The sequence below is a fragment of the Aegilops tauschii genome, chromosome 5 (assembly GCF_002575655.3).
Source record: "Aegilops tauschii subsp. strangulata cultivar AL8/78 chromosome 5, Aet v6.0, whole genome shotgun sequence".
Classification (NCBI taxonomy): domain Eukaryota; kingdom Viridiplantae; phylum Streptophyta; class Magnoliopsida; order Poales; family Poaceae; genus Aegilops; species Aegilops tauschii.
In genome coordinates, this window is record NC_053039.3 from 12,122,250 (window position 1) to 12,138,857 (window position 16,608).

A 16,608-nucleotide genomic window follows, 5' to 3' on the forward strand; every position below is an offset into this window, starting at 1 on the left:
ATGTTTGTGAAATTGAACAAAATTTTCATGAATATTTATGAAAATGTTCATTAATTACAAAACATTCATTGATTCAATTTTTTATGCATTTAAAAAATGTTCGGCAAATTAGAAACTGTTTGTGAATTTCAAAATTGTTGCCCAATTTCCAAAAATGTCCGACGATTAAGAGAATGTTTTATAATTCGAAAAAAATGGTCACTGGTTTAAAAAAATGTTGGCAATTGCAAACAATGTTCATGAATTTGTAAAAAAAGTTTGCAAATTCAGTAAATGTTTGGTAATAAAAAATATTTGCGAATTATAGAAGGGTTCTTGATTTCAATAAATGTTCGAAAAATGTTCATGATTTGGAATGATATTAAAAATAAAAGTATAAAAAACATGAACAAAATAGAAAAATGAAAAAAAAGAACGAAAATGAAAAAGGCAGGAAGAGAAAACACAAAAGAACCCGGTTTGGGAAGGTTCTAGTATCTTCCCATAGCCGAAAAGAGCTAATGGGCTGGCCCAAATATAGGGGTGAGGGTGGGGGTGGGGGTGTGGGGGTTAAGCGCTCTTTCACTAAGTAGCGACCTAAGCTCCAACTAGGGTTGGCCTCTAGTGACGTATGCGACAAATAGAAACCGCCCCTCTAGACATCCCAGCGACCCTCCTACTGTGTGCTCCTTGGGCTTCATTTTTATCTTGTCTACTCCGTCACCTCATTGTACCATCCGGCTCACACTCCTTGGGCCATTAGGGCCAAAGGAATAAAAAGGAGAACAGAATGCTGAACTTCACACGGTTTGCACATAATTTTTGCTTGCACAAATGATAAGCATTTGAGAGAAATTATCCCCAACCAGAAAAACTTTTCATCGTCCAACCTCACTTAAATGAACATTTTGGTACCGCGAGGTGGAAATCCGTCAATAAAATTAGACAATGAGTAGAGACACATATTCGTGGTCTCCGTTGAGCACTTCAGAAAAGGAGCCAGGATTTTGATATATGGGGGCTTGGTCAATTTGACTAAAAATTCTGTAATTTTTTTTCTATCATAGCATACCATAATAATGTGTCACTCCAGGAAAATGCACAGACGAACCTAGGGCTAGGCGCGTGCTAATTGTTTTTTTTTAATAAAAGAAGGTTAAAAATATTTCTCAAACTTTTTTGTAACAAATATAGTCTAGTGTTATACTCACATGTAAAGTTTGGCGAAGAAACGACTTCCCTGGTCTTTGTTGTGAATAATCACAAAATTGGGTCTATATAAAAAGTAGAGAATTTGTTTTTTTAGAAGAACACTGAAGTCATTTCTTCGCGCAACTTCATACACGACTAGAAGTCTAGAACACCGAAGTCGTGTCCACCACAAAAAAGATTTGATTTTTCTATATTTCATTAAAATAAAAATCTAGTCGTAATTAAAGCCTATAGAAAATACCTATTTATCACCTCGTGATTTGAGTTGAATCCATAGTGTGAATGAAGCTGACCCCAACCCATGCCTAGTGTGAATGAAGCTGACTCCCATTGGTGAAATATCAGGAGCTCCCGTAGCTCACATGCTCCCATGCTGCGGGAGCACCTGCAGCGTTGGATGTGAGATCCAATGGCGACAGAGAAAGCTCGCAAAACATTACAGAAAACCCCTTGAGGAGTCATTTTATTGCAGACAGGTCCACATCCTTCGAGGCTGATTGTTGGATATCACATCCAACGTTCTAGATGTTCCCGTAGAGCTCCTGATATTTTCCGGACCCCCATTGAACTCTGGCTGGCTTCGCCTCTCAAGGTTCTTCTATATCCGTCTCATGTATGGAAGCCACACGATTGTCCAGCCAACATTGCGACATGAAACTGATGTGGATGGATGAATGATGAGCTCTTGACCACGAACCATTATGTACAAGACCACAACATAGCATGATTAGTTAAGAAAAACGAAAATGGATCCTCAGAACCAAGCGTAAATTATATCACATGAACTGCACACACGGTAATACTAGTATTTGTTAAACCTTGCCAGAAGCATCCTAAAAAAAAAAAGCTTTGCCAGCAGCTGGACTGCGATTGTACGTGCCAGGGACCCTCGTAGCGAACGAACAAGCCCTATTCGCGTCCTAGTGTGCAAATACAACCTGGCGTGGGCGTGGTCCGTGTCAATGATGTCTATAGCAAATGCGGCCGAGGACCCGTCGTACGTACGCACCGTCGTGTTTAAAGCTGCACCTATCAATCCGGCGCATGCAATGATGCATCGTTACATACGGGGTACTGTCGTGATTGACACACTGCACCCACCGGCCGTTCTCTTCAACCACCGTCGCCTCCGGGTTGGTTTCTTAGGGCATGTATAATGATTGATAAGCTAGTCTTATCTTGCATGTAATTTAGAGATGATAAAAAAAATTATCCACAAAGGGTCATTTTTAGCCTTATCTTTAATAACTAGCTATTTCTAAAAACGTGATGAGACGTATTATGCTAAGAGATCATCTCTTGTCTTCTATTAAATAAGAGAAGACAAGCCTTTTCTTATGACTTCTCTCTCTCCTCCACATCATCATTTATCCTATGTGACACTTCTAAGATAACACCATTGTAAATGCCCTTACCCGAGAGAGAGAGAGAGAGAGAGAGAGAGAGAGAGAGAGAGAGAGAGAGAGAGAGAGAGAGAGAGAGAGAGATCCCACGATCTTGTCGGTACTATTTGTTGAAAATATGGGCAATTTATCGAATGATTTTATTAACAGAAATACTAGATAAAGCATGACTAGTATAGCAGTGATAAAACAAGCCATGCGATTTGACAAAGAGAAGGTAAATAACATATGCATATATGAGCTAGAACCGATCATCTCTAGAGCAGGCAGTAGATCAAGATGCATATATGAAGTAAAGGCTAACAATGTCTAGGGCAAACACTAGAATAAGGAACTGTGACAGGACCTCTAACAGGTCGAAGAGGTTGTCGACGTCGGGGAAGAAGTCGTCGGAGTCCGGGGCGTCCGTGACGAAGAAGTCAGTAATCGCGCGAAGCGCTGCCGAAAAACCAACGGCGCGGCGCGGTGGGCAGCGGAGGAGGAGCGTACATGGATTTCCCTCTTGTTCTCATGCTCATACATGTGGGGAAAGAACCTCCCTTACAAAGAGGTCCAACTCCCTCTAAACTAGCAATGTGGGACTAAACTTTAGTTCTACCTCTTGCCTTGCACGAATGGGCTGCGTGGGCCTCTAGAATTTATTAGAAATTCCTGAAACTGCTATTGGGCTGGGTCAAAATAGACAAAATTCCAGCACTATTAGATCAGGACACTGGACACCGGTAATACAACTGATGTCGTCTCTCATTACCGTAGCTCCACTGCGTCCCAAGCATCAGCGCTCAAAGAGGCAAGTACCACTCGGCACTCTCACTTTGCTTCCCCTAAACCTGTGCATGCATCCATGGTGCAGCTCAAGGCCACCGTTCAGCAGAGCATCTTTGATTTATTAATTGGCGTTCTTGCGTGGTCTGCTTTTTGCCCCGTAGTGGTTGCATGCCCCTCTACCTTTCGGAATTCATGCGAGCAACATATATAGTTCTCTCCAGCTGATCGCTTGCCGCAGTTAAACCGAGCGCGCGCGTTCTCCACTCCTTGCATTGCAGGTAAGATCCAACCACCCACCCCGGGAATGTAATACATGTTGGGGAGTTTCAAAAGTTCTCTTCTTCTGCTGCTGTTTTTCATGCATGCATGAGCAGCGCCTGGAGTGATCTACTCCCCTCTGTACAGAAATATGAGCATTTATAGTAGTGACCTAAACGCTTTTATATTTCTTTACAGAGGGAGTACTTAATATCTTTGATCTTCTCCCATGTTATTAGATTTCAACAACTGGAATCTAGATCCAGCCATTTCAATCCGCTTGCAGTGCAGTAACCACACATATATGGTTGACCTCCACTCTTCAGGGGGGAGGCAATGGCAGATCTCAGGGAACTTACTCGCAGGGAACTTACTAATGAGATCAATTCGGTTGCGATGACTATCAACAGCTATGCCGCGTTGATGGGTTACCTATACATGGCCATCAAGGGTGTAGGTTTTCTCATACTTACTTGGACAACCGTCGTACTTCTTGGTGGCTTCGTCTCTGCGCTCCACAAAAAAGATTTTTGGTGTCTCACATTTATCACCTTGGTCACCGCCGTACAAACAACTGGGTAAATTTTTACACAATACCTTTCATCCGTGCATATGTAATACTTAATTTCTTAATTCTCTGCATTTTAGCTTCATGTTTTTCGTTTTCTACTCCCTCCATTTCAAAATAATTGAAGTTTTAGGTTTGTATTAAGTAAAAATTCTTCACGTTTGAGTAAGCCTATGCAAAAATATATCAGTATCTAGAACATCAAATTAGTTTCACTGGATTATTTATAAAATATATTTTGATACTATATATTTATTCATTGTAGATCCTATATATTTATTCATTGTAGATCTTAGCATTTTTTTTATAGACTTGACCAAGCTATATGAAGTTCGACTTTGATCAAACCTAGAACTTCAATTATTTTAAAATGAAGATAATTGTTTTACACAATAAATGTAGAGATAGTTCCCGGCAAACAAAAAGAATATCTTAGAGAGATAGCCACTTAAGAAGACAAGAAGTGACTATCGCTCCGAAAGTGCTATTCTGTGCTTGCCGTCATGTGTACTACCACTAGTACAAAACAGGGCTTTCGTCACAGGGCAATATTCACGTTAGTCCCGGTTCAGTCACGAACCGGGACTAATGTGAGCATTGGTCCCGGTTCGTGCGGCTAAGGCATTAGTCCCGGTTCACCTAGGCCCTTTAGTCCTGGTTGGTGCCACGAACCGGGACTAAAGGGTGCGATGAAGGTGTGCCACCAACCGGTACTAATGGGCTTTGAGGCATTAGTACCGGTTCATGGCACGAACCGGTACTAAAGGTCCCATTTTCAAACTCTACACCCCCCTGACCGCCTTTTCAGTTTTAGAAAAAACAAAAGAAAATGATGGAAATGTCAAAAAAATAAAATAAAATAAATTTCCCATGTGATATGTGGTCTAGTTGTTGGGAAAATTTATAAATATGAATTTCGACTTTATTTGCAAAATCTCTCTGGAATTTGTAAAATGGGCATAACTTTTGCATACGAACTCGGATTTAAAAGTTTTTTATATGAAAAATCATCTACTCGGAAAGTCACATCCGATTTTAACCGGGGGAACCTCGTTAAACATTTTCAAAATCCTCAAAAACCTAACAGAAAAAAGTTACGGGGCTTTTAAGATCTGGGGAGGCAAAAAAATCCAAAAAATTTCAAACTGTGGTCAAACAATGGTCAAACTAATTATTCTAGAATACTAGTGTTACTAAATAATTATTTCAGTTTTTTTGAATTTTGGTCAAATCTGGTCAAACTATGGTCAAACAGTGGTCAAACTAATTATTCCAGAAATATTAGTGTTACTAAATAATTATTGTTTTTAAAAATAATAGTTTCAAACTCAAACAGTGAAATGTGTCACTTCATGCTCAAGCTAAATTCCTGAGGGTTAATAGGATTGACATCTTATTATTGTCAGGAAAACAACAAATGCAGACTTGGAAACGAGGGAGAATAGAACTCGGAAGTTAAGCGTGCTCAGGCTGGAGTAGTCAGAGGATGGGTGACCGTCCGGGAAGTTAGATGATTTGAAAGGATGAGGGGATGGGTGACCGTCCGGGAAGTTAGATGATTTGAAAGGATGAGGGGTGATTAAAGATTAGAGGATAAATTGAGCAGTGATGAGGGGTGGTGATTAGAGATTAGAGGTTAAAATAATTCAGAAATTTGAAAATCAAAAAAAAATTCAAAAAAAAAAATTTCAAAAAAAAATCATAAAATTTCCTTTAGTCCCGGTTGGTAAACTAAAGGTGGAGCTCCATGTGGCCGCGGCCTTTAGTCCCGGTTCGTGTAAGAACCGGGACTAAAGGGGAGAGGCATTAGTAACGACCTTTAGTCCCGGTTCGAAGGACTAAAGGCCCTTACCTACCGGGACAAAAGCCCCCTTTTCTACTAGTGATACTCCTTCTGTTCTTAAATATAAGTCTTTGTAAAGATTTCACTGTATGCTATATACAGAGTAAAATGAGTGAATCTACACTTTAAAATGCATCTACATACATTCGTATGTGGTTCATAGTTCTCTATAAAGACTTATATTTAGGAACAAAGCGAGTATTTATCTTTGTCGCCCCCTCGCTTCGAGATTCTGGGGCTGTTTGGATTTGAGAACCAAAAGTTGCCCAGCCAAAAAACTGGCGTTGACCACGCCTAGGACACCTATTTGGATTAGTGCTAATTATTTGACTCGCCCCGGCTGCATGTACTCTCACGGTTCAATTTCACGCAACTCTTGACCACATTCATGTCTATGGTGTTTCTAAATCGATCCATAATTCTTCTACTCAAATTGTGGTTACTCTTGTCTCTTGCTTTGTATATTATGTCGAAATCGCCACATATGAGCCAGTGCACCCCATAACGGCGGTGCTTCAGCTACTAATTCAGAGAGGAAATCATCTTTAAAGGCGTTGTTGGATGCGCCGTAAACATTGGTTAGCCAGAAGGACATTGCAGTATGCAGCGGAGTTACTTTGGCAGTGATTGAGAACTGTCTGATTGCATGAGATGCAATGGAAGCCAAGCTCCTATCCCAGAAAATGGCGACACTACCTCTAGATCCGATCGCCGGAAGGACCACACAACCGACGAGGCGCGGCCGCCAATCTCCCTAGCTACGGTGGACCACTAAGTCTCAATTTTTGTCTCCTAAAGACTAAGGATGCGATTGGTTTTTCACATCCACCCGATTAGGCCCAATTTGACTCCTTTTTTTTTAACCGAAACACGTAGAACAATCGTTCCACGGTATGAATTAATTAAAATAAAAGTATTTACTGAAGTTACAAGTCACAGAGGACTAAGTCAACCAATTCCTGCTGTATCAAATCCCAACATGTTATGAAATTTAACCTAGGTATTGATCAATCCAGCTGGAGAGTTGAGCTTCAAACTTGGAATTAATTTGACCCGTTTCATTGGTTGCATTTACTATTTGACCTGCATGGTACGAACTTTAAAGCACTTCTCACTCAGGTCCGCTAGAAACAACCGAATCAACCGTTTTAGCGAACCAGGCTAAGTCGAACCACATCGAGCGCATGTGGTGGGTCCTCTTGGATGAGAGGATGTGAGCTAGTATACATAAACTCCTTCTCTAATCCCTTTTCCTATGTCCCTTTTAATCTACACAACGGTGTTTCAATTCGAGATAAGACCGATGTTGTGGTTCCATTAAGATGGTCGGTTCGTGGTTTCGTTCATTATAGATGCGCGATTTTGTGTTCATGTTTGGAGCTATTTTCATTGAATTTTGTCAAACCCATCGCGCACGCTCGATCGTTTGAAATTTCCTTTGACCAATAGCTTCGTCTTGCAGTTTCACACGACTTTCGTGTTGCACGTTTTCTGTTTCGACGATAGTAGATGGGTAGATCTATATTTTCTGCATGGACTGTACATATGCATGTATGTGGTCTGTTTTAATGACACTCCTTAATCTCTTTCGCCTAGTTCCTTCTAATCTTTCTTCTTGGCCTCCTCACCTGCATCCTACTACACTGGCGCCATCGTCGGCATCGTTCCTTTCGGCCTCCTCTCCCGTGTCCTACTACACTGACATCATCATAGCGCGTGCACTGCATTTCTCTTCCCCCTCCTCTGCCTGTGCACCCTTCTATTCGTCCCTCCGTACGGACTTCCTTTGCGACAACGACGCTAGCAACTGGTTCCCCGCGCCGTCGACGGGATCGCTAGCCCATGGCTATGTGCTCGTCACATCGGACGAGAAGCTGTGACCACCATCCACCGCAGTTGCCGAGACACTCTAGTGTAACTCTTTGTGTCATGTGTAGCTGTTAACTCTCACCGTATAGTTGCATCTTCCCAGCCAATGCAGACAACCAATGCGAAGCAAAAATTTCTCCCCCGATGCAGCTAGCCTACATGCAGGCTGCCAAACAACATGCAAATGTTGGTTTTTTGCCTGTATTTGCTCAAGCAGGCCTAACCAAGACAAATATGCAAAGGTGCAAAAAAACGCCACGAGCAACCAAACGTGTCCTAATTATAACTAGGCGGTGAGCGCCGGCTACCTCGCAGATCGCAATAGCTTCACCTCTGATTAAGCCCTTGCACTTTCCAGGACATACTTAGGCAGTTGTCGTTACTCATAAAGATACAAGTGTTTTCTCTGTCGGCGCAGATAACGGCTGGAGAAAGTACATCACACCATGCTACTCATAGGGGAACGACGACGGCCACCAACAGGCCCAAAACCTCATCCTCGTCTAGTTTGTAACTCCGAATCCCTAGCTGAAACATAGTGATCGAAAACGTTGCATGGAAAATAAAAAAAATTCTACGCATATGCAATGATCTATCCATGAAGATGCCTAGCAACGAGGGGGAGAGTGTGTGTACGTATCCTCATAGACCGAAAGCGGAAGCGTTTGACAACGCGGTTGATGTAGTCGAACTTCTTATAACTCCGACCGATCAAGTACCAAACGCACGACACCTCCGAGTTCTGCACACGTTCAGCTCAGTGACGTCCCTCGCCTTCTTGATCCAGCAAGGTGTCGAGGTAGTAGATGAGTTCCTTCAGCACGACGGCGTGGTGACGGTGATGTTGAATTGATCCGCGCAAGGCTTCACCTAAGCACCGCGAGAATATGACCGGGGGTGTAAACTATGGAGGGGGGCGCCGCACACGGCTAATAATTGTCTGTTGTGTGTTCTAGGTGCCCCCTCCCCACATATATACAGGTGGGAGGGGAGGAGAGGCAGCCTTGGGGCGCCCCAAGTAGGATCCGAGTCCTACTTAGGGTTTCCCCAAGTGGCGCCCCCTGCCTTATTTGATCGAGGGAGAAGGAAAGAGAGGGGTTGAGGGAAGGAAGTGTGAATCCTAATCCACAGTTGCCTTTCCTCCTTCCTCTTTCCTTCCCCTTCTTTGGCCGGCCCATATGGGGGCGCACCAGCCACTTGTGGCTGGTGTTTCCCCTCTTAGCCCATAAGGCCCATATCTTTTGCCGGGGGTGCCCGAAACCCCTTCTGGTGACCTGATAAGTACACGGTATCCCCCGAAACACTTCCGTGTCCGAATACCATCGTCCTATATATCAATCTTTACCTCTCGACCATTTCGAGACTCCTCGTCATGTCCGTGATCTCATCCGGGAGTCCGAACAACATTCGGTCACCAAATCACATAACTCATATAATATTATACGTCATCGAACGTTAAGCGTGCGGACCCTACGGGTTCGAGAACTATGTAGACATGACCGAGACTCCTCTCCGGCCAATAACCAATAGCGGAACCTGAATGCTCATATTGGCTCCTACATATTCTACGAAGATCTTTATCGGTCGAACCATTATGACAACATACACAATTCCCTTTGTCCATTGGTATGTTACTTGCCCGAGATTCGATCGTCGGTATCTTCATACCTAGTTCAATCTCGTTACCGGCAAGTCTCTTTACTCGTTCCGTAATACATCACCTCGTGACTAACTCCTTTGTCGTTTGCTTGCAAGCTTACGAAGGTGTGCGGGCATCCTTTTGCGATCTACTTGGAACCACTCCTGAGATGAGCTGGCTCAGGGCCATCAGTTCTTGTGTAGCAGCTTGGGATAAGTTGGGGTGAAGCTGCACCTCCCAAGTTCCCTGTAAATGCTGTGATTGAACAGAGCAATGTGGATTTGTAGCAAAAGAATATACTATTGGGAACACCTGCCACAATCGACTAGCCTCAAGCCACTGATCATGCCAGAATGACACCAAGGCTCCAGACCCCCAGAGCGCAGCGCGAAGAGTTAACAACCATAGGGATGTGATCCTTGAAACCTTTCCACATAGCTGTGTCTTTGTTGCTGGCACCCTGAGGTATAGGACTCCTACAGTACTGTAAGGCAAACCACTGGTAGCATGGGATCTCAGAGGCTTGCAGGACTTTGGAGACAAACTTGCACATCATAGCCTGGTTATGAACCTGTAGATTTCAAACACCCAAGCCCCCGTTGGCCCGGGGTAGCGTAACCGTGTCCCAAGCCACTAGGCATTGTCCTCCTTTAACCTCATTCTTGCCCTGCCAGAAGAAAGCGTGCAAGAGACTGTCCAGTATTTTGATTGATTTCTTGGGCCAGGAGAAACATGACATGAAGTAACTAGGTATGCCAGCCAACACTGAGTTGATAAGAGTAAGCCTCCCTCCTAAGGATAGGAAAGTGGCTAACCAGCCCGAGAGCTTGCAATCGACCTTGTGAATAACCGGTAAAAGCATACCATGTGTGATCTTGTGCAGGGAAAGTGGCAGCCCAAGGTATGTACATGGGAAGGAGGAAACAGGGCAACCAAGCATTTGAGCTATCGTGGAGGCCGTAGCTGCATCCATAGAGACTAGCACGAGGGTACTTTGGTGAAAATTTATAGTCAGCCCTGAGAACTTCGAAAAAGCAGTGAGAATAGCTTTGATCACAGCCACCTGCTGAGTATCTCCTCGGAAAAGAATCAACGTGTCGTATGCATACTGCAGCATCGGGAAGAAACTTTCAGAGCCGAGAGGATGCTGCAGTGTACCATCCTGGAAGTGTTTGCAACACAGCCTCTGGAGCACATCAGCAACGAGGATGAAAAGGTACGGGGACAAAGAATCCCCCTAACGGAACCCTCTCCTTGCAAGAATGGGATTTCCCAGCTCACCATTGATGAGCACTCTGGAGCTGCCAGTGGATAGGAGAGTATGAATCCATGTCATCCACAACTGCGGAAACCCTCTGGCTTCAAATATTTTCTTGAGACAACACCAACTGACACTGTCAAAAGCTTTGTGGAAATCCCACTTCAAAGCAATAACTGGCATCTTCCTATTGTGATCATACCGGATCATTTCAGCAGCCAAAGCCAAGTTCTCGACGATCGATCGTCCCCGCAAGAACCCATACTGCAGAGAGTGTATCAAAGAAGGAATCCACCTCTTCAGCCGATTTGCCAGAACCTTGGAAGCCAGTTTGGGTGTACTATGCACCAGAGAAATAGGCCTATAGTCTCGCAACTCCAATGGTGTATCCTTCTTTGGCAGTGGCATAATGAAAGCAGTATTGATGCCATCTAAAGCGACCTCATTTCTGTGGAAATCACCAAAGAACCTGAGGAGATCATCCTTCAACAGAAGTTTAAAAACTTTGTAAAATTCATTGGTGAAACCATCCGGGCCTGGACTTCTGTTATTTGGTGAACTGTCAATAGCCTCCAAGATCTCTGCCCAAGAGAACATCCCCACGAGTTCTGAAAGATCCAACTGAGTATACATGGAGCTCAAATCAACCATAGGCATAGAAGAAGCAGGCTGGCCCAAGATTGCAGTAAAGTAGTTTGTAGCCAAGTCTAGCTTTTGACAGTTCTCAAAATGCTCTACCCCATCCTGGATAATAACCTTGATCCTATTGCGACGGGCCTGGCAGTTGGCTGCTGCATGAAAGAACTGGCAGTTCTTGTCTCCGGAGACGCACCACCGTACTTTGGACCTACAACACCAAACTATTGTTTGCCACAAGATCAGCTGCTCTGCCTTGGCTGAAGCAAACTCCCTGAGTATGACTTCCATAATAGAGAGCTGATATCTCTTCTCGATAGCATTCAGAAAACAAACAACGTGTTTGTTATTTTCCAAAAGAACCTTGATGCTAGAATTCTTGCGGCACCATTTCCATAGCTCAACTCGAACTCGTCTCATTTTGAAATTGATTAGAGACGCGGAAGATCTGATTTCCCGGGTGCCTCTCGACCAACAATCAATGATGATATTTCTAGCCTCCTCCATCTCCAACCAATGGTTCTCCATATGGAACAACTTGCTTCTAGTTGCGTCCGCCGAGAAGTCCACGAGAACGGGCGCATGGTCAAACGTAGTCGTGGGTATACATGTAGCAGAAGTTTGCAAGAAACTTAGATTCCAGGCAGCATTGACAAGCACACAGTCTAGTCGTACTAGAGTAGGAAGACTTCTCTTGTTGGACCAGGTAAACAGTCTATTGTCAATCTGAACATCATCCAAACCATGGCACCTGATCCACGAGTTGAAGCTTTCCATCATGTTCCAATTAATCTGGCCACGAGATTTCTCATCTACAAACCTATACATGTTGAAATCTCCCAGAACAACCCTTGGGAGACTAGGTGACCCTGCTGCATTGTTGACTGCCTCAAAAAAACTTGGTCTTTCGCTGCCCAAACACGGTGCATATACAACAGTAAGCAGAAAAGAACTGTTGGCTGATGTAGAAGTCATCTTCAGGGTGACATGCATGATATTTGTGCAAAGCTACGACTTGACCCAGAACACAGCCAGGATCCCAGGCGACCAGGATTCCCCCAGATGCGCCTTCAGAGAGAGTAACCGCATGTTCCTTGAGATTCACAGGCAGAAAAGATCTCAACTTGAAGCTAGAAAGGAATGGCAGCTTTGTTTCCTGCAAGCAGACAACACTAGGGCAGCAAGAGGTTATAGTATCACGAACCAAAGAGCAATTATCATCGTCACCAAGACCACGGACATTCCAGTTTAGAATCTTCATAATGCAGTAATGAGCTCACAACCCAAAGCGGGAATACAGAGTGACAAAAGCATGTTCATGATAATGCAACGGAAGGAGACACTGAAACATTTTTGCTAGAAAGGAAACATACATGATACAGACTGACATGCAACAAGAACACTCTGACCCTAGAGCAGAACAGGTTGCGACTAACAAACTGTCTATGGTAACCCAAAGACTGACGGGAATTGACATAACCTAACAGGCTCATGATGAATACAGACTCGAACACCAATGCCCATAGGCACAGACAAGCAGCATATGATCTAACCATTAAGGGAATTGAGAACGCACATAGAAGGACCAGAGGAGCCACTAGCAGCAGTGGAGGTCTCTGCGTCCCCGGAAGCAGCAGAGGCTGCACGGTGCCTGGCTTGATCAAGGATGGCACTGACGTTGTGGTCGCAGCTTTGGGAAATCTGCTTTAACTTGCCCTGGGTCAGTGGAGATGGGGTATCCAGCAGCGGTAGCTCCAGAAGGACGGCCACGGCCGCCGCCTTCGCCTTCTTGCAGCGTGCAGAGAGGGAGAGCCGGAGCGGCAGGACAACTCACTGCTGGATCCGGATTCAGACGCCGCCGCCTTCCTCTTGACAGCGCGCTCGACCGAGCCTACATACACACCGTCGTAGGCGCGCCTAATGCGCGGGCTACACTGAGGAGATGTAGTGAGCACAGGCGGTGGCGCCTCCTCCTCCTCGTGCTGGTCAGGGCTTGGATCCCTAGCCACCACAGGGACAGCCTGAGCGGCATACTCCGGAGACTGGATGCCCTCCCCTAGATTCAGATCAAAGGCCGCAGGAGCAGCCTCTGCTGCCTCGCCTAAAGGGGAAGATCCCAGAGGAGGAGGAGGGAAGAGCTGCAGCGTAGGCTTGGAGAGGTTGAGGTCGCTGGCTGGTGGCTCGCGCGGCGGCTCGCGGCAGTTGCAGAAGACTGTGGCCACATGCGGGGGGGAGCACCGCACAGGCCCCGTGCTTGAGGTCAGTGGCGACCACCCGCGAGGGTTGACCACTAGGCAGGATCCCAGGCTTAGGTCTTGGGGTGCGGCTAAAAGGGCGCGAGCAGATGGGCCGGGAGGTGAGGATCTGATGGGCTAAAAAATGATCTTGGGTTGGGAACTGGGCCTCCGCCGGAAAGGCACCGGCTGTTGAAGCGAGCAGCGGCCCAACCGCAGTTAGCAGGCTGACTGGCACATTTGCCTTGGGCGGGTACCTGCTTTCGACAGACGGCAGCAGCGGGAGAGTATGAGGACAGAGCCCTCCATCCAGCATCTTGGGCCAGAAATTGAAGAGGAGCGAACGACAACTTTCCCGCGTTAATGCCTCCTTGAGGTAGTCGAAACAGGGGAAGAAGCCGTCGTCCACCGACAGCGGCCGCACTGGGATGACACCCGTAGTGGCCATGCGGTTGTTCAGCTCCAGCTTGAAGGAGAAACACAGGTTGTCCGTGTCGAAGGATACCGTGACCCGCGGCATACGCACGTCCGCCGCCGACATCGACGAATTGAGGCAGATCCGGACCTCATCTTCATGCATGATCTGCGCCGCCGTGGGGATGGAGAAGGTGGTGTTGGGAACCTTTGCATGGAAAACAAAAAAATTCTACGCACACGCAATGATCTATCCATGGAGATGCATAGCAACGAGGGGGAGAGTGTGTCTACGTACCCTTGTAGACTGCAAGCGGAAGCGTTTCACAACGCGGTTGATGTAGTCAAACTTTTCTTCGTGGTCCATCGATCGAGTACCGAACGTACGGCACCTCCGAGTTCTGCACACGTTCAACTAGGTGACGTCCCTCGGCTTCTTGATCCAGCAAGACGTCGAGGTAGTAGATGAGTTCCGTCAGCACGACGGCATGGTGGCGGTGATGGTGAAGTGATCTCCGCAGGGCTTCGCCTAAGCACTACGAAAATATGACCGGGGGTGTAAACTGTGGAGGGGGCGCCGCACACGGCTAACAATTGATGTTGTGTGTTCTAGGCGCCCCCCTCCCCACATGTATATAGGTGGGAGGGGAGGGGACAGGCCAGGAGGCGCCCAAGGGATGGCCGCCGGCCCCCTCGGGGCTTCCTTGCCCTGCGCCCCCTGCCATATTTGACGGAGGGGGGAGGAAAGAGGGGGAAGGGGGAATCCTATTCCCTTTCTTTCCTTTCCTCCTCCCCTTTTCCTTCTCCACCTTGGCTGGCTCATATGGGGGCGCACCAGCCCCTTGTGGCTGGTGTGTTTCCCCTCTTGGCCTATAAGGCCCAGATCTTTTGCCGGGGTGCCCGAAACCCCTTTCGGTGACCCGATAAGTTCTGGTGTCCGAATACCATAGTCCTATATATAAATCTTTACCTCTCGACCTTTTCGAGACTCCTCGTCATGTCCGTGATCTCATCCGGGACTTTGAACAACATTCGGTCACCAAATCACATAACTCATATAATACTATGTCGTCATCGAATGTTAAGCGTGCAGACCCTACGGGTTTGAGAACTATGTAGACATGACCGAGACACCTCTCTGATCAATAACCAATAGCGGAACATAGATGCTCATATTGGCTACTACATATTCTACGAAGATCTTTATTGGTCGAACCGTTATGTCAACATACACAATTCCCTTTGTCCATCGGAATGTTACTTGCCCGAGATTCGATCCTCGGTATCTTCATACCTAGTTCAATCTCGTTACCGGCAAGTCTCTTTACTCATTCCATAATACATCACCTCGTGACTAACTCCTTAGTCGTTTGCTTGCAAGCTTATGATGTGTATTACCGAGAGGGCCCTGAGATACCTCTCCGATACTTGGAGTGACAAATCCTAATCTTGATCTATGCCAACTCAACAAACACCTTCGGAGACACCTGTAGAGCATCTTTATAATCACCCAGTTACGTTGTGATGTTTGATAGCACACAAGGCATTCGTCCGGTATCCGGGAGTTGCATAACCTCATAGTCGAAGGAATATGTATTTGACATGAAGAAAGCAATAGCAATAAAACTGAACGATCATTATGCTAAGCTAATGGATGGGTCGTGTCCATCACATCATTCTCCTAATGATGTGATCCTGTTATCAAATGACAACTCATGTCCATGGTTAGGAAACCATAACCATCTTTGATCAACGAGCTAGTCAAATAGAGGCTCAATAGGGACACGGTGTTTGTTTATGTATTCACACATGTATTTAGGTTTCCGATCAATACAATTCTAGCATGAATAATAAACCTTTATCATGAATAAGGAAATATAAAATAAAAACTTTATTATTGCCTCTAGGGCATATTTCCTTTAGTCTCTCACTTGCACTAGAGTCAATAATCTAGTTCACATCACCATGTGATTTAACACCCATAGTACACATCACCATGTGCCCAACACCCAAAGAGTTTACTAGAGTCAATAATCTAGTTCACATCGCCATGTGATTAACACCCAAAGAGTACTAAGGAGTGATCATGTTTCGCTTGTGAGAGAAGTTTAGTCAACGGGTCTGCCACATTCAGATCCGTATGTATTTTTCAAATTTCTATGTCTACAATGCTCTGCATGGAGCTACTCTAGCTAATTGCTCCCACTTTCAATACGTATCCTACTCAGAGTCATCTGGATCAGTGTTAAAGCTTGCATCAACGTAACCCTTTACGATGAACTCTTTATCACCTCCATAACCGAGAAATATTTCCTTAGTCCTCTTAGGTAACTAAGGATAATTTTGACCGATGTTCAGTGATCTATAGTAAAGTAAATATTTTTGGTATTTTTGGTTTATGGAACGGAAATTAAAAGATTGCAAAGTAATAGGCCGGAAACTAATATGATGGAAAATAGAAACTTATATGATCGAAAATAGACCCGGGGCCATAGGTTTCACTAGAGGCTTCTCTCAAGATAGATAA

At 45.3% G+C, this 16,608-nt stretch overlaps 1 protein-coding gene across 1 annotated transcript in view; it reads left to right on the plus strand.

Annotated features, from left to right (window-relative positions):
- The first annotated feature begins 3,226 nt into the window (after nt 1-3,226).
- LOC109732874 (uncharacterized) overlaps nt 3,227-16,608 on the plus strand; it is a 44,233-nt gene continuing 30,851 nt past the window's right edge. Inside the window, exons 1-3 of the mRNA XM_073499626.1 lie at nt 3,227-3,384; nt 3,524-3,640; nt 3,947-4,198. Of these exons, the coding sequence (XP_073355727.1) occupies nt 3,957-4,198 (242 nt within the window). The 5' untranslated portion in view covers nt 3,227-3,384; nt 3,524-3,640; nt 3,947-3,956. The remainder of the gene's footprint in view (nt 3,385-3,523; nt 3,641-3,946; nt 4,199-16,608) is intronic.